General features: G+C 33.3%; 1 protein-coding gene across 1 annotated transcript; it reads left to right on the forward strand.

The window, feature by feature from the left end:
* The first annotated feature begins 4,788 nt into the window (after positions 1-4,788).
* Positions 4,789-25,654, forward strand: LOC127839524 (gamma-aminobutyric acid type B receptor subunit 2-like). Its single transcript, XM_052367914.1, has 6 exons — positions 4,789-5,073; positions 5,304-5,414; positions 5,627-5,752; positions 5,887-6,036; positions 6,265-6,453; positions 25,331-25,654. The coding sequence occupies exons 1-6, from the start codon at positions 4,936-4,938 to the stop codon at positions 25,652-25,654; spliced, it is 1,038 nt and encodes a 345-aa protein (XP_052223874.1). The 5' UTR covers positions 4,789-4,935.
* The last annotated feature ends 1,551 nt before the right edge of the window (positions 25,655-27,205 follow it).

Consider the following 27,205-nt stretch of genomic DNA (forward strand, 5'->3'; position numbering starts at 1 on the left):
GTCTTACTCTTCGTGAAGTTATAGATACGTAGAAACGTTTTCTCAACTACTAAGGGATGTGTGTATAAAAAGACATACATGCATGTGTGTTTAGTTAGCGACTATCCTGACGATCAATACTTAAATTGTGAGTGGCGTCTTTGAGTAACAGCTTTTCTAAATGTTCCTAAACATAAATAAGTCCACAGCTCACTTTTGGTAAATTAAACAACGTGTTTGTACGGTGTCAGCGAGGTAAAATCCGAAATCAATTTTTATTTCCGTTCGCACGTTCATGTGTCACTTGTTGTCTTGTGTGTGCACACGGAGTTAAGTGCGCACAATCAACACCCAAGGTACGCACATGTCTTTTATATCGTACGCACATACACGTTGTTTTTTTTTCATTCGCAAACGTACACGTATTAACGTGCGCACGTGTAGTTCTTTACGTGCGCATGTACAAGTCTCTACGTGCGTATGTACTCCATTTTTCAAGACAACCGAGGTCATAAGAGGTTAATCATTGGTGAGACCTGCACATGCGCACGTTAAATAACAGACGTGAACAAGTGGAGAAAACAATATTTCGGATGACAACTCGATGTAACGGTAGGAGTTTGTTTTATTGAAGTGATTTATTTTGCAGGACGCACGTATCATTGTTGTATGCGATGGAATAGAAACTACCACAGTTGCGCATATCATGTGTAATGTAAGTTCTTATTAATTTATCTCAGGGTCATATAACGTTATTGCGAATGATACAGGCGTATGTAAACATATGAACACTGTCAGATATATGCTCATGTACTGTATGCTCACGTTATACAAACGTTGAGGACCGTACGAACATAGCTGCTTTCGCTGTCTTACTTTAAGGCAGATATAGATAAATGTCCGAGTTGTATGTTGTGCCTATTCTGACGCTTGTGCAACAACAGGCTTGTAGTAAGCAAATTATTTGCTGTTCATAAACTGAGATTGTTGGCCATAATCTAGCATACGTTTGGTTCAATCTGCCTAAGTTTATGTGTGTGGTATTTTGATGTGTGTAAGTTAAAATAAATGTTCATACAAAACAAATTTTAAACGGACTGTTTTGTGTAAAGGGATCTTCATCGAGCAATACCTAAACTAATTTCGTTAACATTACATTTAACTTGTATGTCTCAGCATTCATTGAGAACATACTCAGCTAAATTTTGCGATACAATCCTTGCCTCATAGCGAAAAATGCATACCAAGTGTAAACAACATGTTTATAAAAAAATATAAAAAAATATTGCGCCTTAATTAAATTAATTTAATTCTGTGCAGTTGTGCATATATGCCTAAATTTGGCGTCATAATTGCAGTCTTATATTGCATTAGCATGGTGCCATTCAATTAACTTAGGCATACAAGCTGGACATGTACAGGAAATGGTTTGTTTGGATATTTGCGGACTTCATCTGTTATGACTGTATAATTTGGGAGCACGAGAACACCAATTGCACAGAAGAAGAACTTCAAAAGGCGTTGCAAGGGGCGTTTTTCCTAGAATATTATTCGGGATATGACCGTTTTAAAAGCATTGGAAAAGCGAACCTCACATGTAAGTAGGATAGTTAAAGATGAGAATATTGCTAAGTATTTTAAACGCTCAAAAAATTAACAAATACATCTTATCATTTTTACTTTTCTTGTATAAAGAATCAATTACTCATTTGATTTCTTTGGCAATGAAACTCTAAAAATACTTCAACTATGTACCATGCTTTATTAAATGCAGTATTTGCACTAATGAAAAGATCGTTAATAATTCGTTGTCATCAGTTTTATAAAACGCTAAAGAAACACATCTAAATGTAATAAAATGAGTTTTATATGTTAAGCATATTATAAAAATAAACGTGCCGATTTATACCAAAATATATTTAACATTATAAATGTTGTTTACTAACGGATGATATTTGATGTGTGTGATATGTGCTATGTCACTAAAATAACGTTATTCGATTGGTCATTCAAAACAACTGTTGCGAATTAACGTCAAAACTGTTATTTTATATGCGTTCGATAAAAGTATTTATAACGGAAAGAAATGTCTTAATGGTTTGTGTGTTTCGTTTTGTTAAGCCTCGGACCTTATCGCAGATATTGATTATCGTGCTTCTGTCTCACAATACGAACTAATGCTCTCCGACATTGAAACGTGTTACGACCAAGTATGGGTTGCAGCTTTGGCGTTGAACTGTTCTTTAAAATCACTGGATGCACTGGATGGTAATGGTAAGTTCTGTCGACTCTGCAAGTCACTGAACAGTATATATTTGACAAGTTTGTATATGCATTCGAATTAATAAATATTGATAATATTGATTCCAATTTTGATAGATGACCCCTTCGATCGTACTCACACAATATATGACACTGTATAAGTGTGTAACAAATATAATTGGTTGTTGCACAAGTGTTTTTAACTATGTAGTCCTGAGTTTAAGTTTTAATTTAGAGGTCAATTTAAAAAACACACACAATTCAGCTGTTGTGTTTTTCAATTTGTAACGTTTAGTTAATCAGATATTGTTAAATTGACTTCTCACAAATATTAACGTGTATAATAGATACCCAAGTCTCCAGCTCAATTTCAAGTCACAATAAGAGGTCAAATTTGTATAAGAATGTGGCAGAAAACACCTGTTTTATTTGGCTAATTGAACATAATAAAGAAAAGAACATGTATCATTCAGTAATTTAAAAAATACAAATGCGTACGAATAAATGACATACCTGAGCTAAATCGAATTTATTCTAGTAACGTTCGTTAATTTATTCTAGGTATTTTGATTATAGCGGAAATTTGGTTATACACTTTACCACATGTATGTTCAAAGCATGTACAATCAGTACTGCTTGATATCAAATCTAGTATTTATTATTGAAATTGTGTTTCCGTGTTTCTATGACAATCCCATTCTAAACAAATTATTGTGTATGTCCAAAATGATAATTGCTTTAAATGAAGGAGCCAATAGTATAACACTTAGACATACACTTTCTGTGTTTTTTTTCATTTCAATGACTGTGTATATATGAAAGTGAATGCGGTGTGCGTACACCGTATGCTTGAGTGTTGAAAATACAGTTTGAAAATGTGGTACCCAGTCGATAGACAAAAATAGCTCCAAATGGCACACCAAGCGCGCACGCGCATTTATGACGAAATTTATGTGTACAAAATGTAAATGACCTATTTCAATTTCATATTTCTTACAGAAATCGAGATATACGAAGAGCTGAATGAGATTACCAACTGCATTGACAATCTAAATTTTGTAGGGACTTCGGGTAGAATACAGTTTGAAGATAGGAATAATATACATTTACGGTTTTATTTGAGACGCATCCAAGTTAATGGACAACATTTACATTTTCGTAAAACACGAAAATGTGATTATAAGATATTGTCATATGTTGTTGATGCATGAGAGTATATAGTCAGGTCACTGCTTAAACACAATTCTGGCGAATCCAGTTAAAGTTTTATATTGTATGAAGTACAACTAACGTTCAATTAAGTCGACATACTGTATTTGTGATAAAACTAGGCTTTGCTTGAGGTACGTTGATTTGAAGTTTGTAAAAGTTCATACATTTCATATGATTTTACAGATTCGAAAGAAACGGAGTTGGCTATTTTAACCCAGGATAACCACTCACAATGGATAGATGGAGCAATTATTTGGACAGGTTGACTTAGATACATCTATTTTCATTTAAAGCAAAATAAATACACAATAAATACAAAACCAACTTGGTCGCAATGTAAGTATATAATGTATGTATGATAACCTACGTCAACTTGCCTTGTTACATCTTGTGTCAAATAATTTGTGGATGTTATTTTTTTAAATATTACAATCACGTTTTATTATAATCAATTAGCAATTATAAAATTTATTATAAAATAAGAAAACTAATATTTGTCTTATATTAGTAATTATAATAATCATAAGCAGAAGAAGACGAAGAAGAAGAAGGAGAAGAAGAAAAAGAAAGATAATAATATTAATAATAATATTTATAATAATAGTAATAATATTTATAATAAAACAAATAATAATATTTGTATTAGTATTATTATTAAAATATATAATGAACAATTACGGCACCACCATAATGATACTAGCAATGATGACACTATTACTTCAACGTGCTATTTTGTTCATTATCTACACTGCACATTTATAACTCTATGTTATGTTGGTTTATCAAAAACTTTAATAGAAAACACATAAAAGACCTGAATACAAAACCAAAATGGTAGCCATTGTCCGATTTCGTATCACAAATAAATGGAACCAGTGTTGTTTTATTTTTATTTTATCTGCTAAGTGAAATGAATAATTCGCATTCACTACCAATATATAAAACTAATACATACATATACAATTCCCCCCAAAAAATAATAATGATAAATATTTGTTTTATTTGTATGGATCCATGAACTATTGTTTTGGTCATCATATGTTATTACTATTTAAACGATAACAATACTGTATATTTTGTTGTATTTGTTTTTAGATAATGTTATCCCAAGTGATACTGATCTTACAATAGAAGAAGAGAGGTCAATCCCTACGGCCTTATACTGGACCCTTTGAGTGTTTTCTGGAGTTGGAATCATGGTCACAATTGCATGTTTTGTTTTCAATATGGTTTGGAAAAAAAACAGGTAGAACGTCTACAGGTTGAGATTTAATATGTATTTAATATAAAACATAGATTAAACAAACGCTCTAGCTATGATTTAACATGTGTCGTATATGCCTGCGTTGGTAAAAATGTTTGGTAACAGGTTCCGTTTATGTATGTTTTCATTTTTTTCCAGACAAGTGAAACTTATAAATTCTTATAAAATGCATATTTTTGATCATGGGAATGCCTTGAATATGAAAATAAATTAATTTAATGCGACTCCTTATATTTTGCAGGATAGTGAAAATGTCATCACCAAATATAAACAACATAATACTTGCTGGCTGTTCAGTAATTTATATATCTATAATCATACAGACAGCGGCGACAACATCCAAAGCAACGTGTGCGGTAAATTAAATATATAACAATACTATTTTTGCCGCAGATGAAAAAAGCTGTTCGTGTGTTATTCTATATTTCAAGTTTTTTTATATATAGAGTATTTCGACAGCAGGGACACAATAATAGTATCATAAATTGGCGTGTTTGAAACGTTTTTGTCACAAATATTCCATGCTTTTGCCTTTTAATAATTATGAGTTTTGCGTTCAGCACAATGGTTTTCATTTTTGTTTTAGGTACAATTGTTTTGCTTCTGGATAGGATTTGCTACTACATTTGGATCAATGCTGTCCAAGACATGGAGAGTCTACAGAATTTTCACAAATAAAAAAATGAAACTGAACATGGTATCTTGATTGAAGAAAAAACAATAAAAAAACACATACACTTACTTGCTTTATGATTAACATTTATTAAAGTTATTGTGTCATTTCCATTAAAATGTTGTAGAGGCAAAATTTAAAATATACATTATAACTATGATTTACAACGATATCTAAACTATTTCGTATCCATATGCATACACAATGCTTAATGCTATATTACTGTACGTTTTTAGTCCATTAGGGACCCACATCTCCTGATCATCATTGGTATAATGGTTACAATGGAAACGATCGTGTTAGTCGTCTGGGAGATTTATGCACCGCATGAAGTGAAAAATCAGCAAATGGAGATATACATTGTATGTTTTAGTTGTATATGCACAAGAACAAAGTTCCTATTTTGTTTTAAAGACAAATTAATAACTTGATTAATGCCAAGTATGCTCATTGGTTGTGGTTAAATGTTGCATTTTTTATGTTTTATATTGCAAAGAGAACCGCAGATAGTGGAGAGAAGATAAACATAATTGTGTTTTACGCTGTTTGTGAGTCGGAGCAGGCCTACTATTTCAACTGGACTCTTAGGATAATGAACGGTGCTCTTTTAGCCTTCGGAGCATTCTTGTCATGGGAAACCAGACAAGTACGTCATTGGTGTCACCTATTTCATACTTCTTTTGTGTATTTGTCTCTAACTGCGCCTTCCTATTCCCTATAGATTAATTTTTGTATCATAACTTCGTTACAACCTCACACAAAATATTTTTTGACATTACATTTAATGTTGTTGATGTATCATTCACTTTTTGTTCCCTCATATTATTTATTCTTTTTATTATTTATTATATTTATTTATAAATGTATACATTAGGTACACATAGACGCCCTAAACGACTCCAAGACGATCGGTTTATGCGTGTACAACGTTGTCATTCTGAGTGCTGTGGAGCTGTTGCTGTCGCTGTTGCTCAAGGACAAACCGATCGAGCTGCACGGAGTTTCTTCCGTGTGCCCTTTTGCAGAAACTTTCGTTTCGAAGATGTTGATTTTTCTCAAAAAGGTACCACTGAATTCTAAAGGAATTCAGTAATATAGTGATATATGACTAATTATATACTATTGAAAATATGTGTTTGTCTAGTGTAGCATTATTGTGTTTTTAATATTGTATTTTCATTATTCATCATATAGTATTATATATGTCATCATATTAATAATTTATTCATATGATTTGATTGAACAGATGTTAGCTGTTTACCGGAACCCAAATGCCACCCCTTCGACTGTCTTAAATCTAGAATCAGCGACGTCATCGAACTTAGCAACACAGCGCATTGAAGTAGCCACCATTAATTCACCTGAACATGGCAACACAAATGAAACTGAAGAAAAGATAGATTAACAACACAAGTAGACATTCGAAGAGATTGGAAAGACATTTCATAATAACATGACGACGAGATGGGACAGAACAAAAGGAAAATATGACTAGATTATTTTGACCACACAAATTGAACTAACAACGACATTAAATTGACAACGCACATTGCACTTACGCAGAGATTTGATTGGCGTTACTAATGTAACTTACCCTAACATAAGATTGACATCATATTTTAAATCTTACGATACGAATGGACATCGAGATTGAATTGACAACACATATTAATAATCTTTACACTTGATAGTTTGTACTCGTTATTAGAATATTAGAAGTTTGGACCTAAACAACAATTCTCGTTTGTTTTGCCTTTTGATACATTGTATGTTACATGTGTTTATTGACATTAGCATTATCCTAATCATTATCATGATTAAAATAAATTCCACAAATATGTGAGTAGTTTTTTGCGCTAATTTGTGTCATTGTTGTGTTGACGTTGTGATTTCATGATTTCCTATTTTTACATTCGGGCGTCAATATACAATTGTCTTGTTTTCATCGACCGTAAAACAACGGCAAACCCTTGTTTAATACTTAATGGGTGCTTGTTGTGCATTTAAATATATAGTTTAGTACATTTGTTTTTGTCGCACTAGTTGATGACTTGATTCTTAGTTTTGAATTTGTTGTAGTTAAAATAATATTAATTATTATTATTAGTAGTAGTAGTATTAGTAATATTGTATTATTTTTTTATATTATTATTATTATTATTATTATTATTATTATTATAATTATTATTATTATTATTATTATTATTATTATTATTATTATTAGTATTATTATTATTATTATTATTATTATAATTTTTATTATTACGCATTGTCCTTATCATGATAACAATGTATATATATAAATATGTGAGTATTTATTGGCCGCTAATCTGTGTCAAAGGAGTTCAACCTTGTGACATCATGCACGATTTTGCATTTTTTACGTTAATGTCTAATTGTATATTTGTCATCGACTATTCAATTGCGGTTAACCCATGTTTAATAATGTGCATGTGTATATGTTGCGCATTTTAATACCTTAAATAGTACATTCATTTACTATGGCACTGTTTGACGACTAAACCTTACTTTCAAAATCAATATTATTATGATTATTTAATTTTTACTTGTATTTTCATTATAATGTATTGTCATTTTAAATTATTTTAAAGTGTATTTGTAAAACCATTGCTGTTTTTTGTTTTTGCACTTATGTGTCAAATTTGTTTTTACGTTGTGACGTTATTTCCTATATGTTAGATTTTTGACGTAACTGTACATGTGTGATGTTGTGAATTATAGAGAAAATTATATTGTTAAGACAAACATTCTTCGAAGAAGCCTATTTAGCAAAATAAATTAGAAAATCGTGGTGATTTTTCTGTGAAAAGTGTTCCATGTCATAATAAAAGAACATCATATTATAATAAGGTTTGTCTACCGCGTGTCCAGCTTTTTGCTTGCGTATATGTATTTATTTAACATTGTTCTAAATAAACTTTATAAAATATTGTTTCCAGATTAATAGGTGTTTATTTAATAAAACCCAACACCATTTTCTACCGTGTGCGTTACATCTGTTTCAGTGATGACATGTAATCCGTAACAAAAACTTTTACAAGCTGCAGCCACTATGTATTTGTTCCGAACCACGCCACGCAAGCCTTTATTATAATGTGTAATAAAAACTCTGAAACTACTGCAGCGGTGTTAAATTAAGTTGGTCTTGTGTCCCGCAACTCTTGCCTCATTGGCATCCTTTCAACTTTGAATTTAAACGCACATACTTTTACTCATAACGTGTGCGTGCTTCTGTGCTTTGGGGCGGAACCTAATTACCCTCTAAAACTTAAATTAGCCCGCTTTGATAAAAAACAGTCTAGCTCATATGCGATGGAGATATCATGGCCGCCTAATGTGGATACATGAACAAAAACATTGTGCATACCGTAAAGCCATTTGAATTAGTTTCAAAAAAAGAAAGGACGACGTCAGTTTGAGCTTCTGGATACATCAAAATGATAATGTAACGTCTTTGGAAGGGGAAGAAATGCTTTGGCATATACAACACGTATATGATAGTTCAAGCTTTTTGGCCCACATAATTTTCCTACGGAAGGGGAGGTGTGCGGTTTGAGTTACTGTGAGATCGTTCAAAAATGGGCTCTTACCTGTTCGTATTGTGCTTTAAATAACATATTGCATAAAACGGATTCACGACAAATATTGCAAGTGTAATATTAACTTCGACTTGATGATGAAATCAATTCATAAATATATAGTAAATAAGTTACATTATATACTTTATCTACCTCAATTTGATAAATCAAGCAATAATAAAGAACACCAACAAAATATATACGATATCATTAGCGTGATACTTGGCAATTTGATATAATGAAGGTATTCACATAATCAATATATTATAATACGAGAAGCATCAATTAAAATAATATCAAAATGTGATTTAAACTGGCGTGTCATTTAGCGTTTCCGAATATATGTTTCTGAACAGCTATTGAAACGAAATTGTATTGATTGTCATTACAATAAATTAAACATATGCCACGAAATCAGCTTGTAAAAGCAGTAAGCAGCAAAAACAATGTCCACATCATTCTTGGTTTATTATTCACTTATATTTGTGTATTGTTTAAACAGATTTAACCAATAAAATCAAGCTATAATAAAGAACACCAACAAAATATATACGATATCATTAGCGTGATACTTGGCAATTTGATATAATGAAGGTATTCACATATTAACCAATATATTATAATACGAGAATCATCAATTAAAATAATATCAAAATGTGATTTAAACTGGCGTGTCATTTAGCGTTTCCGAATATATGTTTCTGAACAGCTATTGAAACGAAATTGTATTGATTGTCATTACAATAAATTAAACATATGCCACGAAATCAGCTTGTAAAAGCAGTAAGCAGCAAAAACAATGTCCACATCATTCTTGGTTTATTATTCACTTATATTTGTGTATTGTGTCAACAGATTTAACCAATATCAATAGTCAGCAATTGATGTCGAATCACAATATATGATTTGTCGAGAATGCGTTTTGTGAAAGCAAGCATTTTGCACAACACGTTGCCCTCAAGTATAATACAGTACGTAAAACGAGCATTCTCCCAATGAAATTTACTTTTCTAGTTGACAAGTGTTGCGTGCGTTTGAACCACTGTAAAGATTGTTTTAAACGTCCGATCTCTAAATTAAAAGTGGGAAGTTAATCATGATAGTTTCCCAAATAGGCACATAAAAGTTATTACGTAAATAAAAGTCATTTGCTAATACTGAGCATTATGTTGACGATACATTCTCATGAGTTTCCTTTGTGAACACATTTGAGACATTTGTATCGGTTATATGAGACGCGTTTTGTACAAATGGGATATTATGTCATAAGGTGCAAGCGTAGCTCCAGATCAGCGTACACATTTGCGCACTCTTGTCAGGGGCTACCCTGTCCGCTAATCGTTCACGAAACTTAGCGTCACTTTTTAGCGGAATTATTAACCTGTACAAGACTGTCCGAATGCAGAGGTTTGTCTAGACCAAAGCAGATGCATATAGCATAAGACCCATTTCTGCTTGTCGCATTTTATTATGTTCTTAAATTAAATTAAAATTTTAGCAGAAAGACGCGACGTCAATACTGTATCAGTGGGTAGGTCTCCTCTTAAAATTAGCAGATAAAAAATTGATAGGAAATTATGATATCAAGTCATTAATCAAGTTCTAGTTCTTACAGTACAGCATAGGAGTTATAAGCTCTATTTTAGGTAGGGCGCAGTTTCCGAATTCGACGCCTCATTTTCATCGTAATTCAACATGGCCATGATTTGTTAATTTCTTAACCAAACTACTACGAAAATATTACACAATAGTAATTCTCTAATTTGGTTATAGTAATACACACAGGTAACATATTGGACGAACCGCTATAATAAGTCATGTGCATGTTAAAATTCGAATTGTACACAACTCCGCTGTCACTGTGGTGTGGAATACAATAGCAGTGGTGTTGTACTCATGTGAGCTGCAATGTAAAAATGGTGATGCTCCGGCTACTATGTAAATCTTTTGGTGCTTTATCAGTTATATTTAATGTGTAAGATGGTTGTGGACCAGTATACTATATCGTACACGCGGTTGTACAGCAGTGATAAATAATGTATTTGCGAGTGTGCTCCGTTGAGCTTATAATTTGCTATTGTTATACTGCAGCGAGTTAAAGTGTCAATGTTGTAGTGGTTCATTTAGCTTGAATGGTGCGCATTTATGCTACTGTAAGCTAAAATGGCACTCTCATTCAGTCTAATGTAGCTTAAATAACATCGTGGCAGGGATACCGTTAGCTACAAACTATATGCAGTAATGCTGGAAGAAGCTTACAGTTAACTACGTTTGAGCATTTTCCATTGTTGTTGTTTAACCATCGAACATAAATTGTCACAGTTGTTGGTGCTCACCTGATTTAAATTATCGCTGCAATAGTTTTTCAACTGATCGTCGAAGTCATCTCTGCTGTTGTGTTTCAATGAGATTATCTATTATTATAGATGGATTTTGCTCTAGTGCGTTGTACGTTCATTTTTGTTGATGCTGTAGTTAGCTTTAATACCAGTGTGTTTGTAGGTCGAGTGAGCTTATCATTGTTATGGTGCTCCCGTGAAATTTAATGTCAGTGTTTTGTTCTCTAAATAGCTTTACCGTGACATCTTGTGAACTTAAACATAACTGATGCTGTTGCTTCGATGACATCCGAATTCATTGTGCTTTGTGCTGAAGTGAACATACATATGTCATCCTGTTCGGTACTCTAATGCATCCAAATTCCAACGTGTTTGTGCTGCAATGTTCTTTATCCGTTTAAATAATATTGTTGCTTTACCCCATGTGTCACTGTGTTCTTGCTCAATTAAGCTAATATTCCACACTTGATGTTCTTCATTTAGCTCGTATGTCATTGTTGCTGGTGCTTCATAGAGCTTCATTGTCAATAAAGTTTTGTGTTCAAGTGCGCTTAAATGTCACTAAAGGGTATTATATAGAGCGCACATGCCACTGTAGTTTGACTTCAGCGCAAGTTTAATGTCCCTTAGGTCGGTGCATCAGTGAGCTTGAATATCGAAATAGTTGGAGATCGAATAAGCTAACATGCGACTTTGTTTGAATATTATGTTAGCTTGATTGTCACTATAGTTGGTTCAACAACACTGAGATTCAATGGGTTCGTACCTCTAGTAAGCTTATATGTCACTGTGTGATGAATCCTCAACAAATATTAAATGTCACTGTCGCCGAGCTTCAATTACTTTTAATGCCACTGAGCTTGGTCCTGCATTGAGCCTGAATTGAACTACTGCTTCTGCTATTTTTAGTTTAAATGTCATTATTTAATCTGATTTTGTGGTTTTATTGTACATGTCACTTTGAAAACAGATTCAGTGAGTTTTAATGCCACTGTGGTTGGTGCTTTAGAGACCTTAAATTTCACTGTGCTTGGGTATTTAGAAGGAGTGCATGTAAAAGTGACTATTAGTCCAGTGATTTTAAATTCCACTGCGAATAGGTTCTCTGGTGAGTTTCAACGTAATTTTGGTTGCAGATCTATTGTGCCTTAATGTCACTGTGGCGGTGCTTCAATAAGCTTAAATTTCACAGTTTCAATTTCAGTGCTGCGACTAAATGTACTTTGGTAGATGCTTAAGTGATCTTAAAGTTCACTGAGAATTTGGCTTAAGTGAGATAACAAATCACTTTTATGGTGCTCAACTGAGTTTAAATGCCCTTAGGGTTGCCATTCCAGTGAGATTAAATTTCATTTAAACTGTTGTAAGTGTGCTTAATTGTCTCAAATAAATTTGAAGTTGTGCTCCTGCGAGCTAAAAATGAAATCAAATAACAATAGCGTTTTGCATTCGACATACATAAACAAAAGCTTTGCCTGTTAGAAAGGATAACAAAAACTGCGAAGGGGAATGAAAACAATAGCATGCACGTACCATATGATGAATAACAATTTTACAATTACAAAATCAGTTTTGATTCACTATTTTTGTACACTATGTAACGTTCCTATAAAATCGACAACGTCTTCAAGGAAAACATTCTCATTTCATTGTCGAAAGGCGAAATAAAACATAAATGTTTCTTATAATGACACATAAATTATCATCATATGACACACCGTCTAAGAAGTGTCACCTGAAATGAACATTGCAACAATGAACATGAAGATTTTTTGGTTTCCAATATTGCATTCGTAACCCACACACTTTGAACACAATTGCAACACTACATATATCATGTGTTGTAAAATATGTAATAGCTTTAAAAAAACGTTAAATGAACAATATTATGCTTTTAATGAAAATAATGAAAAATAAAAACATCTTTTCCCAGTAATATACACACTCAATAATATGTTCATATAATTATGATAAGATAAGTGCAAAGGTTTTCCTATTATATTAATTGTATTTTTCAATACAGTTATCAATAATTATATTCTTATCATGTGATAAAATTAGGTTTAAAACATTCGTAGTTTAGTTATCTATGCCTGATTTTTATTTTACAAATACAAATGTTTGCAACGAGTATATAAAATAAACCGTTTATAAAGTTGACAAAATTAAAATCCCCAAAATACCAAAGCTAGTATATTCATAGTAAAAGTAGATTACTCTCGGTTAATGTATCGTTCTGTCAAGATAATTTGTATAATTGTGCATTCCCAAAATATGAATATCGTTCATGGGTTATAATCTTGAAAAACCGTTCTTTTATCACATATACTGTGTTTTAATATGGATATACTAATAAATTATCCTTTAGGGATTTAAAAAATATTGTTCAACAAATTAAGATAATATTTCCTATCACAAATTATATTTTAGAATAAGTGTATAATGGCCCTATTATTACAATTTATGAATAGTGTGTTGCTGTAACAATCTGTGATACCAACTATTGCTATTTCTGTTCTGTCAATATAACCAGATTCAAACTTACGAAAATAATAACTTATTCACGTTTAATCTTACGCTTTACGCAGCAACTATTATTAATTATCTTGACTTTTGTTATTTTGAGAATTTACCACAATTGATGTACTAACCTCACCAATGTTTTAACAGCTGATTAATAGTGATCAAATCTAGACGATAATTGGCTCCAGCTAACACAGCAAAAATGGGCAGATGTATTTGTCAATCTCAACTTTCTTTATGTGATGCCTTATACATTATAATGTTTTGTCCTTCATACTGACTGTCATGACTTCTTAAAGATTTGCGTTTGCAAGTCAAAGTCCTGAATGCTTATAGTGAGCGGACGATGAAGTCATACATTCATCCAAATTACATTTCCATCAAGATTGAATAATTGTACGTGTTGTTTTAACTTTGATTCAATAAAATAATAATAATAATAATAATAATAATAATAATAAAAATAATAATAATACGTAGTAGTATCAATTTTAATAATAGCAATAATAAAAATAATAATATGTATCGTTTAATATAAAGTTATTTAAGAATCAATAATATGAATGAATGTATTTATGTTTAATACAATTTCTTAAACTTATTTCGTACATTTTAATTACTTACTCCTTTCAAACAAAGGTGACACGTATACAATTTACGTAGGTAATAAACAAAGCGAATTGTTGCACTAATACTTGTAACGCGCTTCAAATGGAACGGTGTGTATCTACTACATTTTCATCACTATATGTGTTATTTGTGAGACGAAAATATTAATTGTGCAACATATATATTACAATGAATAACAAGTTTTTGAGTTTACCACAAAAGCTGAGTAGTTTATTTTATTATAGCGTCGCCTTTGACGATGTAGTGCCAGTAAATTGTGACGCTATATACATCTATTTTGATCAACACATATTTCCGAATTAACGATAAACAGGGCATTAAACCATCGAGTATATTGGACAAGCTACTTGTCATGCTAAAATCCGGGTTGGTAAGTCAACAGAGCACGGGAGTGAGAATGAATCCATAAAAAATTATTATTGCACCAAATCAATACAAACGAAACTAAATAATATGCAATATTAATATATATCCTTATTTATGCTCAGGAAATACACTTATAATTCTTCCTTTAAAAATCGAATAAGTAAGCGATTTAAACCCTCTTGGGAAATTAAGTGTATTATAACTACAGCAAAATAAGTACGTACTTTTGAAAAGAAAATTTTTCACGCACGTTTGCGAATGCATTGCATCATCTTAAATTAACAAGTGTAAGCGAAAAACATATTTGCTATAATACTGCATGCGTTTCGGATAACAATATTCAAACACGTGACGCTTTCAGACTAACCGAATTACAGTCAAGTGTTTGCAATTATGAATTCATGATTGAATATGACATCAGCATTAGCAAGCATAGTGTTTTAATTTAAAATGAAGTGCATATTAATGTTTTTAATCTGTACCAACAAGTTAACATAACAACTAAAAATTGTGTTGTAAACTAGTGATTCTATATATATATATCAAATACTTAATTTCTTAATTAAATTTTTTCACATACGAAAGTTACCAATATGCAGCCTTTATTCGTTTGTTGTTTACATTACAGGATGAAACTTTAAAAACATAACACAACATTTTATGAATATAAATATATTTGACTTTAAACATGTTTTTAACAAACTGTATTTGTGTTTATATTTAATATATATGAATATAAGGGTTAACATTAACAACAGAATGAAAGAGACGATGTCGATACTGTGCCTCACCCCGAGTGTTGATAGCATTTGCTAATGATTGACCAGGAGACAATAATATATCATCAGAAATTCACCATAGACACAAACATATTGACTTTGAATCGCCTCGAATGTTCCCTCAAATACAATTACAAATTTCCCTGAACTACTCTCTTAATATCAAGTCACTGTTTTAGTTGATTGGTTACACGTCAGCTCAATTTGCGGTAGCAATTAAGTGCATTAGGGTATTAATTGATAACATATCTATATGTACTTTCAGGCGCCCGATGCCTTTCAACTTTCACTATCAAAACGATCACATTTCATTAGTAATTGAAACGTCGAGGATGAATCCTAGATGAATAGCAAGCAACATCCACTACTCGCATTACAATTTACCTAAAGGCGTTCATCATAAAATTGGATTTTTTTATCTTTGACACAGAGATAAGTGATGCAGATTTACAGTATAGGACTTGAAAATGTTTTCCTTTGTCAACACATAAACACATGTCCCTTATGGAACGTTTTTAATAGTTATTATTTCATGGACGAAAGATCGAATTGATCGAAACAGTTAATAACCATGATGACAAAAACAATTAATGATCGCTCTGTAAGGTTTAATTATTGCCCTAAACCACTTCACAGCATTTAAAAAATGCTTTTATGTATTTTCCACATTGCTTTTCGTAAATGCTAAACAATATCACTAAAGAAATGGCATCGTCGGTTGAAATCCATTATGCCTCTGCGTCGATAATTAATAGAGCGGCAAACAGCTTTCGACTTTATACTATTTTAGATATACGGTCATTCCATAACCTTCGAGGAAAAATCAGCTCGATTCCAAGTACATAACACCATATAACGTGTTTACAGTTTATACATGGAAAACAAAGCATTGAAAGCAATGCACGTTATATTTACATGTCGGCCATCGTAGTTTGTGATAAAATAGTGTGTCGAATTTTATTTTTTAATGAAGTGGTATGTTTTGCTTAATAAAACTTGTTTAGGTATGTAAAAATGTATAGCATTATTAATATAACCTTTTAGACCTCAAGCAAGGCGGATTCGTTTTACAAACATCATATTTGAACATTAAGCAAACCTTGTGTTGGAAAAATGTATTGTGCATCTTTGATATTTGTTTCTATTCTTTATTGTTCTTGATCAAAAACAAATAGCCGTGATGAACGGTGAAAATCCTAAATACGCTAATATACTTTTGGATATATTATAGCATATCATATTGGACATGTGTGCATTTGCTTTGAGCTAGTATTCCAACGACCACATGTTGCATTTGTTGTCCTCACGCAGTATAAACAATACAAATATTACTTACGCTATGACTATTGCTTTTTTATTCATGAACAAATTAGACATTAAATATTCATCATTATTTGTTAATGTACCTCCCATAAACACATTTTAATAAGTTCTATAAGCCTCATTATATAAGCCTTGCTCTACTATGCATATCAGACTAGTGATAACATTACAAACCAATACACCATCATTCATTAATAGATTACATAAATCAACAACATAACAACGAGTTATGACGTCCGCATGTCAGTGTCGTTACACAAATTAACCACATGTTTGTGTCCTGGCAAATCTCAGTAAACATATTAATTTGTTCTTCGCGTTCGCACACAATTATCTTTTCTTTGATAGTAAACTGCATGTATTATCGACGATGCTTTTACAATTAATCTAGTTTGTATTTAATGTTGGAATGGTTCGATGCGTTGCGGTTTCTGTATTTGTTTTCGTATTTGTTTTGTTGATGCGACATATACACACGTGTGCACTTAGACTGCTATGCTGGACTGGTTACAGATAAATTATGTAGTGTGCCTCGGGTGAACTAAAAGCAGATGTGTGAAATAAGTTTTTTCAAGAATACTTCGAGTCGTGTTATGAGAAAACTGGTTATAATGCATGTGCGTTAAGTGTCGTCCCAGATTAGCCTGTGCAGTGCGCACAGGCTAAACAGGGACGAAACTTTCCGTCTAAATTGGATTTTTGCTAAGAAGAGACTTCATTCAAACGAAAATTGTCATAAAAGCGAAAGTATCGTCCCTGATAAGCGTGTGCTAATCTAGGATGACACTTAAAGCACATGCATTAAGCCCAGTTTTCTCAGATCACGATTCCAATTGTTAGACTTAAGTCTAAAAATAAAGCATATTTTTTAAATTGGATAATTCAAGAACTTACTTAGTTTTGGGTCAAACATGGTATTACCCACCTCTATTCACATCATTATTCGTATAGAACAGTGTGTTAATTACATTATAACCAGTGGAAGCCTATATATATTTAAACGATTGATGTTTTTCCTTGGTTCTATGTCTATTCGTTATTCCTTATTTATAAGTGTAAGAGTGGGTTGGTGTATACGGGCACAGAGTTATTCCCACACACCCTGTATTTCGCATAGATTCGAGATTTAATACGTCCCTGTCCTAAGTTTTACCATACAAGGAACGACTTTAAACAAATCTAAGCAGACGGACAGCAAAGTGAATGACGTAAACTGATTGTGCTTAAACACCACCTTATGTCTTACAATTATGACATACATACTTTCGAGGTAGCAAATACTCCGAACAACTAGTTGGTACCATAACGGCACTGCTGTAAGTATTGCCTCTCTAATTTAGTTCAATGTTTATCTTTCAATGACCATGTATTCTGCCCTATTTTATTATGCTCCCGAAAACATTCGGTGGAGCATTTGGTTGCCAGTTCGTCCATACTCCCTTCCTTCCTTCCGTAACACTCTGTTACAGTTTCTCATAGCGCCTTCAATATATTAGCGATCTCTTACATATTTGGCATGTAGGTACCTAGCATGGACCTCTACCGTTTGATGAGGTTTGAGGTCACTTGGGTTTTGAGGTCAAAGTCACCGAGGCTAGTAATAGATTGTTTAAGGTGGTTACACAATTAACACATAGATTGACAAAGCGCATCATCGGAGAGCATCCATCAGTTTCACTGATATTCTTAGTTTAAACTTTATTTCAAGCAAATATTTCATGTAAGCATGTACACAGGTTAACATAATTCCAAATATATAGATACCAAACTTAAATGTGCTTTGGATTGGAAAACAAGGTCGATGCGAATTATATAAATTCCTCTACGTTTGTGTGGAGTTGCGACTGATATCATTGTGGTCAGAAGTTGAACTGTAAGTGTTTAGATTACATGTAAAAAGGGTAGGCGTAGACAATATATAAGAGAAATATTAAAAAAGGAAAGCAAAAAACCATCAAGAAAAATGTTATTTTATATGTAAACATGATACACGGTCTGTTGTAGAACAGTAGAGAGCCGATTAAACGTATGTCGCAAAACGTTTCGTTGCCATGATATACCGCTGTACAGCGTGGAACAGAAATTATTTTCTGCTAGAGAGAATCAAAGCCATTTAGCAGATTGTTTGTAGTAATAGGGCACCGTATATCGGCAAAGAAGTGGGATCTGAGGTCGGTATAAGTGGACATCTTAAGAAAAAGTGTCGATTTTTTTCTGAAGATCCACAAGAACATAATGGGGAGTTAACTAGAGACCTTCGGTATAGATCGTAGTTCAAACCGCTACAATCGAGTCGAAGACGTATGTGTAGGATTTGTCCAGTTTGTAAACCGCAGTAAAAGAGAGGTGATGATTTCTTTTTTGCTTTATTTAGGGCGTTTTTGAATGATTGAACGTCTGGTAAATGTTGTAGTGTTATGTGCAATTGATAAACTATATGCTTGCGTGCGTGCTCTGACATGTCGAATGTGTCTTAAGTTATATCCGTCTAATTGGGTTTTATTAATATGTAGAATCAGATCTGACATGTAGGATGGTTGGAATCCATGTGTCATTTTGTAAAATAGGTGTAGGCGATGTTGTTTCCTCCTTTCTGAGAGTGTATCCCAATTGTCGTCGTTCAGTAGCTTTTGGATGTTGCAATAGTGTGTTGCTCCTGTACATATGCGGGCAGCTTCCACTTAAACTGATTCGAGTTCTTTCTTTAGGTATTCGCTGCAGTTGTCCCAGACATCAGAATATTCGAGTGTAGGACGAATAAGTGAAATATACATTTTTTCGAGGCAAGAGCGGTTAAGGAAGAATGTAAGCGACCTGAGGGTACTGATAGGTCGTCAAACTTTTGTCAGAGTAATTGAGATATGTGCGTTGCATTTTGCGTAAGAGGGAAATGTAAGACACAGAAGCTTGTGGGTGTCAACTTCTTTGATATTTAGATAATATATAATTAAAGGTGTTGTTGTTGTTTACGCCTTTTCCTGCTAAACATAAAAGATTCAGTTTTCTCAGGGTTAGACGACACAAGCCAAGACTTGGACCACAAATGAATGGATGCAAGGTCGTTTTTTAACGTGGTTGATTCAATTATCGGATCTTCTTCAATAATATAAAGACTGGTGTCGTCGGCAAAGAGCCGGATGTTTGAGTTGACAGCATAGACGATATCGTTGATATTGACGAGGAAGAATAAGGAGCAAAGGATAGAGCCTTGAGTGAGGCCTGCTTGTATTTGGCGACATGAAGATGTAGAATTTGCGAACACAACGCGTTGCTTGCGATTTGACAGGTAAGACATAATAAAGTTAAGTAGAGAGGCACATATTCAAAATGACGAAGGTTTTGTGATGAGTCCACAATGCCAGACTCGGTCGAAGGCTTTTGAAATATCGCAGAATACAGCAAGCACTTCCTTGCCCTCGTCCATCGCCAGACATATGTCGTTGTAAAGACATGTACGTTTATTTACGATCGAGTCGCCTTTAATGAAGCCAGATTGGAAAGTGGTAAGAAGATTATTTGTCGTTAAATAATTATATATGTATTTGTGTATGCAGCGCTCCATTAGTTTACCGAGGCAACTAAGAAGGAAAACAATGCGGTAGTTGGAGGGTTTAGAAGGATCGGATGTTTTAAAGATTGGCGCAACGATGCAAGCTTCCAAGAATCAGGGAAATGCGAATAGTGCATGAGCTTATTGACAAACGTTGAAAGGGGTATAGAAAATTCGTGTATGCCTTCTTTTAGAAGCATATGACTGACCATGTCTGGGCCACTTGACTTGCTTAGGTAAGGTCATGTTGTCATTGTTTTTGTCCGGAATACGGTAAATGCCTCCCAACAGTATTTTGTGTTTAACTGTTTATAACTCGACCCAAAAAGATTTTAAGCCATATATAGAGAGATCTGATCGCTTGGTTTTATTGATACCTTCTCGAACGTATACAACTACAGCGCCACCAAGACGATGAGTACGATCGCAGCGAAGTGGTTGCTGAAATTTCAATAAAGCGATATCATCGTCAGGAATGAATTAGTTCGGCCAAGTTTCCGTAAGGACGAGGTCGTCATATGGATGTGCCTCGACTTCTAGGATATCAAGCGTTGGTCTGAGACTCTGAATAATTAGGTGCATGATGCTGAATCCGTTGTTGTTTTATACATGGCTGTAGCTTGAGAGTGAAAAACTGCTAGATGAATCAGGGCCGGGGTTAGGGTGGACGTCTCCAGAACACAGAAGAAGAAATGAGTACAGGTGCAGCAGTGTATGTTTTCTGAACATTAAGGGTTGATATATGAGGTAAAACAACATACAATTTCGTTTGTTGTGTAATGGGCGGCATGTCCTATCAGTGAAGAGAGTAATTTGACTAGAAACGGTGATATTTCGGACCGTTGGGTAGGAGCCATGCCGCCTTTTCAGTTGTAGACAATGTGTGGTGGTCGGATCCCATACGCGCCAACGTGAACCTTGTACCAAGGGACTTACTAATAAAATTAAAATAAACATATGAATGGAAAAAAGTAACATACTAGTTTGATTAAGGGCATGGTGATTAACGGGCATTGTGGTATTGGTAAGTGCTGGCGGAAAAACAGTAAATTCAAAATATGGGTATCGTGGAAGTAGCCTATAATGGGGGTAGTGTGGCTAATGTTTGACTAAAAGATTGGTTGTTCGAATGCGTCTCAGCAGCCTTGTTTACTGGTTAAATGGTTAGTTAACGTGCCCCACTGAAAACCCTCTATGCTATTCTACTGATAATCTTGTTTAGACTAGTATTGCATTTGTTCTTAGTTTGTATTTTATCTTGTTCGTTTACATGACAAATAATGCAATATGTGAGTTGCAGTTTATATAAAAAAATATGTATATTGTAAGTAATTGCAATTTTCCTTCTAATAAGACTTAACTATACTAACAACGTTCAGCAGTGTAAACATACAAATGTTAATGTTGTAAATCGAGGTGGCATATGAAACTGTCGATATGACTAAATTAAAGGCATGACGCATCACGGTTGTACTAATCAGAAAATAGTTTAGATTGCCTGAATACCTTGCGCGTACACAATAAGGAAGATTCTATTTGTTTTGTTTTTTAACTCAGCATGAAACTGCAAACGTTTGACATAACAAATATACAATGCGATGCATTTTTCTTTGATCTTTAACTTGAATGCAAATACAAGTATAAATATACTTTTAGACAAACACATTTCAAAGATCGGCGTCCTCTTTTATTAATTATCTGAAGTGGCTATTTTGACATTCAACAATCGAATCTATACAGCGGTTAATAAATATTCGTTAATTATCGTCCCAGAAAAGCCTATGCAGTCCTCGTCGGGTAAACCGTGACGTTCCGCTTTTATGACTTGTTTCGTTTAAATTAAGTCTCTTCTACATGATAATCTAGTCTACGCTGAACGTATCGTCCCAGATTTGTCTTTGTGGACTGCAAAGGCTAATATGAGACGAAACTTTACGCACATCACATAAGCCCTGTTTGCCTAGAATGATCTTCAATTGATCTCGCGAAGATTACCAAATGTCTAATAACTGCTACCAAGACTGTGTTTAATTGTATTCAAGTTGCACGGAATTAATCATAACAAAAGCAGAAATAGGTGTGGATTTCACTTTAAAGGGGTTAGGCTGTTTTGCCAAGTGCCATACAGTGCAAACGTTTGACCCAACTAACCCACACAGTGATCGCCTTTGAAATTAGCAGGGTATACTTTAGAGAGCTTTTTCAAAGAATAGCAAACGTACGATAAAAAAAAATCCTAACCAAATGCATACTTTAACATTTAATAATGCTAAACACATACTCATAATTTTACAACATAATATGGAGTGTTTTTTATTGAAAATAACAAAATGACAAGTAGTATTCTTGTCGATGCCGTACAGCAGAAACATCATAAGTGTATCTTGACAGAGATAAATATATACTGATGCTCAAGAGTGGATAGTTATATTTTATACATATCATTAAGCTGTCAAGTTTTGGAGTTATTGCAAACGTAGATCTGATTGAAATGCGATGCCAAATGTAGATGTTTCTTAAACACATTTAAAGGATAGCGGTTTGAACGTCCAAAATATTTGGACATTCACAAACCATCAATAAAAATTAAAAGCTATGTATTAGGTAGAACGTTGTTGGTGATACTTTGTAGGGGGGGGGGGGCGAATGTCGGTCATATTCAAAACAATGTTTACTCAATGCCGTATCAACCTTGCCATAATTAAATACTGGCGTCCGGTATTCGGCTTGTGCATGTAATTCAGGACATACATCGCTTATGCAATACCGACGGCTGTAATAAAGATCAACATCTTTCTGCCTAAAATATATGTGCACACATGTATAAGATTTCGTGCACTTATTAAGGCATCCGATATTGAACAGTTCGCATTGCATTGAACAGTTCGTATTGCAATTCTTACCAAAAACATATTTAATGAAACATTTATCGACAAATGTGTGTGTCCGCGGATGAGTATTTTTGCTTACAAATTAAAGACCATTCCATGCCAAGGATTAAAACATATTTGTTTCAACTGTTTCATAAATATATAGAAGTCGAGCATGGTCTCAAACAGCAGAATCCAATAAAAATGCTAGAGCAATATGTGTCACCTGTGAGAAAAATGCGAAATCAAAGGGATCATGGCGAACAAGGTGAAAGTATTTGCGTTCGTTCTGCTGTATATTAGTTGCGCAGCATTGCTGTGTTTTTATTAGTTATTAATATACTAACATCTATTAGGTATTATCAAAGCTAAACAATGCTTAAATATAAAATATAATATGCGGATTTTTAAATCATATGAACTGGAAAACAACTAAACATAGTTAATTATACTTTAGCCGTTGTATTTATAACAAGTAAATACATGACCCAAAGCAAACCTAACACATGATGAACTTGTGCGCATACTAACATGTTAACAATAACCTCGATCAAAGGTTGAAATGACAAAAGTAAACTAAGGCTAGCAACCGCAGTATTTGCATTAATAATTACGATATTATTAGGAAAATGTGCTTGGTTCACTTGAATGAGTTTCTGTACTTCATATCATTCTTAATTCTAGTTTAATTAATGGCTTAACACATTATATTTATTTAAACCGATAAAAGCTTTATTGATTCTTGCTACTGATGGATCGATATATCTTGGCTAACTCATATTAATACATGATGGCTAGACGCGAATGGTGAATCTTTTAGTTCTACTGTCGCGTCTTTTTATGCCGATACCAAATAATATATACTTGACTAATAAGTTTATATTTAAATACACATCCCTCACTCACGGTGCCTATACCACCTGACTTTTTAAGATCTGTGTTGGGAGAAAAAGATCAACAAAAGCGCGATGCAGGTAACATTTTCAATGATTACTTTTTTTAATATTTCACCATGTGTAATGGGATAAAGTGGAAAGCCCACTCATTTATGAAATTGTTCTAAAGGTGTCATGATTTTATAAAACAAGTAAGTATCGTTTCAGTAAAGTGCAACCGCGCGTTTGAACGGTTAGAACAATGTATGATCCGTGTGGTAACATTATTTTACTTTACACAAAAACATCACCTCTGGTGAGATAAAGCAAGAAACTTTATTGGCGGAGCTTACACTATATAATTTTGCATTCATTTTAAGATTTATATTATATATTTACGATAAAAATGTCAAGAAAAATATTCTTACAGTAATATGATATGTGTGGTATACGATTTGATCATAATCTGTGTGGTATACTGCTTTTAAGTTTTTCAGTTCTATTCAGTTGTTTAAAGAATGCGTGTTAACAATGTATTTCATACTGGATTGTTAAATGCGATCGCATGTATTACACGTAATCGATGACAAGTCAATGCTTACCATAAATACGTGTACATTTTGTTTTTGTATTAAATTCCATTGTTATTTTGGCGCCAATCACTACTGTCACGTGAAGTAACGTATCGTTTTTTATTTTCATTTTTTTTGCTTTTAGTTATGTCTCAATGCTCCGAATGCGGCACGATTCTAAAGACCCGAGCTGGGATTTTCGACGCACACGGAAACACGTCAACTCGGGAAACTACTACTGTTGTGGGAAAGCGTTTCAGGTAAGATTACAAGCTTTAAAATAGTTACATGTTTATACAGTTATACTGACAAACAGATGAACGGACTTTCTTGAAACAATACACATATGCAATTTATGTAATCTATCAGGTTATTATAAATTTTGAAATATCTTAATAATCGTCAAATCATTGGTAATTTAAAAATAACGAACCTTAGATCCTAACATTTTTGAAATAGCGAGTTTAGGCATTGAAACGAAATGTGAATAAAATATGTTATCTTTTTTTCTTAGGATACCTTCCATCTTAGGAGGCATAGGGCCTCACAACACGAAGGGCTCAAATGCCATGTGTGTATACAGTGCGGAAAGAGCTTCGCGGACAAATACCTACTCGCGGCTCACGAGAAAAGCGAAATAAAGCAGGGATTTGTTAAGTGTGACCAGCTCGGCTTGGAAGTGAGGAGTTCGAGTGACCTAAGAGAGCACGCCAAGACCCACATGCCGGACAAGTGCTACAGGTTTGATGAGTGTTTTAAAACTTACAAACACAAAACAAACCTTTCTCGACACGTGAGGACATCACATACACCAGTGAATGGTGATACAAAATCATAACTGTTTACATTGGATCTAATAATGTTTTTCTCTGTAACTTGATTTACGTTATTTTATGCGTTGTTTTATTTTAACATTAGTTTTCAAAATGATTCTAAAGTTATCCTAATTTGATTAGTTTTTTATGTTTAGTTCAGTTCGTTTGTTTGTTTCTTTTGAAATCATTCTCAAATAATTTTTCAATAATTTTGGATTTAGGCTATAGATTAATTTTTCGCATCTGTGCTTTGTGTTATCGAATCTATGATTCTTTCTCTGATTTGTGTTATCGAATCTGTGATTCTTTTTTAATTATAACTTGATTTGAGTTGTGAGATGTGTTTTTTAAAATTATATTTACCGCTGGCATGAACTTGTATGTGAATCATAAGCAAAATGATTATATTCCGCTATAATATTGTGCTATTATTTTGATTTACATTATTGATTAATATTTTGCATCTGTGATTTGTGTTATCGATTTTGTGATCCTTTCTGTGATTTGTGTAATCGAGTATGTGAATCTTTCTTAATTATAACTTGATTAAAGTGTTGTGATGTGTTTTTCTTTGTTTTCAGTTTTATATATCACTGTTATGAGCTAGTTCGTGAATCATAAGTAGCCAGGTTTAATAATAGTAGTGATGTTCACGATTGATTTACATAATTAACTGCCTACGTATACCTATTATAGTCCGTGAAAATTGACAGTAAGCAATGTGTACAATGAGGTTGTGTATACAATACAATACTACTTAATTCGAAATATTTATTGGTATTCTTCACAGCTGCAACCCACCACACACACACAAGAGGGGAATCGTACATGCATAATCATTTAATACAATATTTCTTCATTTACTTTTTAAATTCTTTTTAAAATATTTAACGCTTAAGATTAGCATACACTTGTAACACTGTATAAAACGACATAATTTATAACATGACATAAACACCAACACATGGCAAATGATTGTAAAGATCTATACAATGTAAGAAACAAATGAAACAATACGAATTCCTTATATGAAAATAACACACAAACACACATACATGCATACTTTAACAGAACATGTTAAAATTTCAATTTTGTTCCTCTATCCCCATTCTTATTGTTGGTAACAGTTTGCTATCGTTTCGTCTCGCCCGCTCTCACCTTACTCCGAGTGCCCCCTTCTGAAATACTACTTCTACTACTACTACTACTACTACTACTACTACTACTACTACTACTACTACTATACTACTACTACTACTACTACTACTACTACTACTACTACTACAACTACGACTTCTACTACTACTACTACTACTACTACTACTACTACTACTACTACTACTACTACTACTACTACTACTACTACTACTACTACTACTACTACTACTAACTACTTACCTACTACTACTACTACTACTACTACTACTACTTCTACTACTACTACTACTACTACTACTACTACTACTACTACTACTACTACTACTGCTACTACTACTACTACTACTACTACTACTACTACTACTACTACTACTACTTCTTCTACTACTACTACTACTACTACTACTACTTCTTCT

Source organism: Dreissena polymorpha, chromosome 7, assembly GCF_020536995.1.
Source record: "Dreissena polymorpha isolate Duluth1 chromosome 7, UMN_Dpol_1.0, whole genome shotgun sequence".
In the NCBI taxonomy this organism is placed as follows: domain Eukaryota; kingdom Metazoa; phylum Mollusca; class Bivalvia; order Myida; family Dreissenidae; genus Dreissena; species Dreissena polymorpha.

Coding starts and splice junctions, on each gene's coding strand:
- LOC127839524 (XM_052367914.1), top strand. CDS start 4,936: ATGCGACTCCTTATATTTTGCAGGATAGTGAAAATGTCATCACCAAAT. Junction 5,074..5,303: donor CATCCAAAGCAACGTGTGCG/GTAAATTAAATA, acceptor TTTTTGTTTTAG/GTACAATTGTTTTGCTTCTG. Junction 6,037..6,264: donor TGTCATGGGAAACCAGACAA/GTACGTCATTGG, acceptor TGTATACATTAG/GTACACATAGACGCCCTAAA.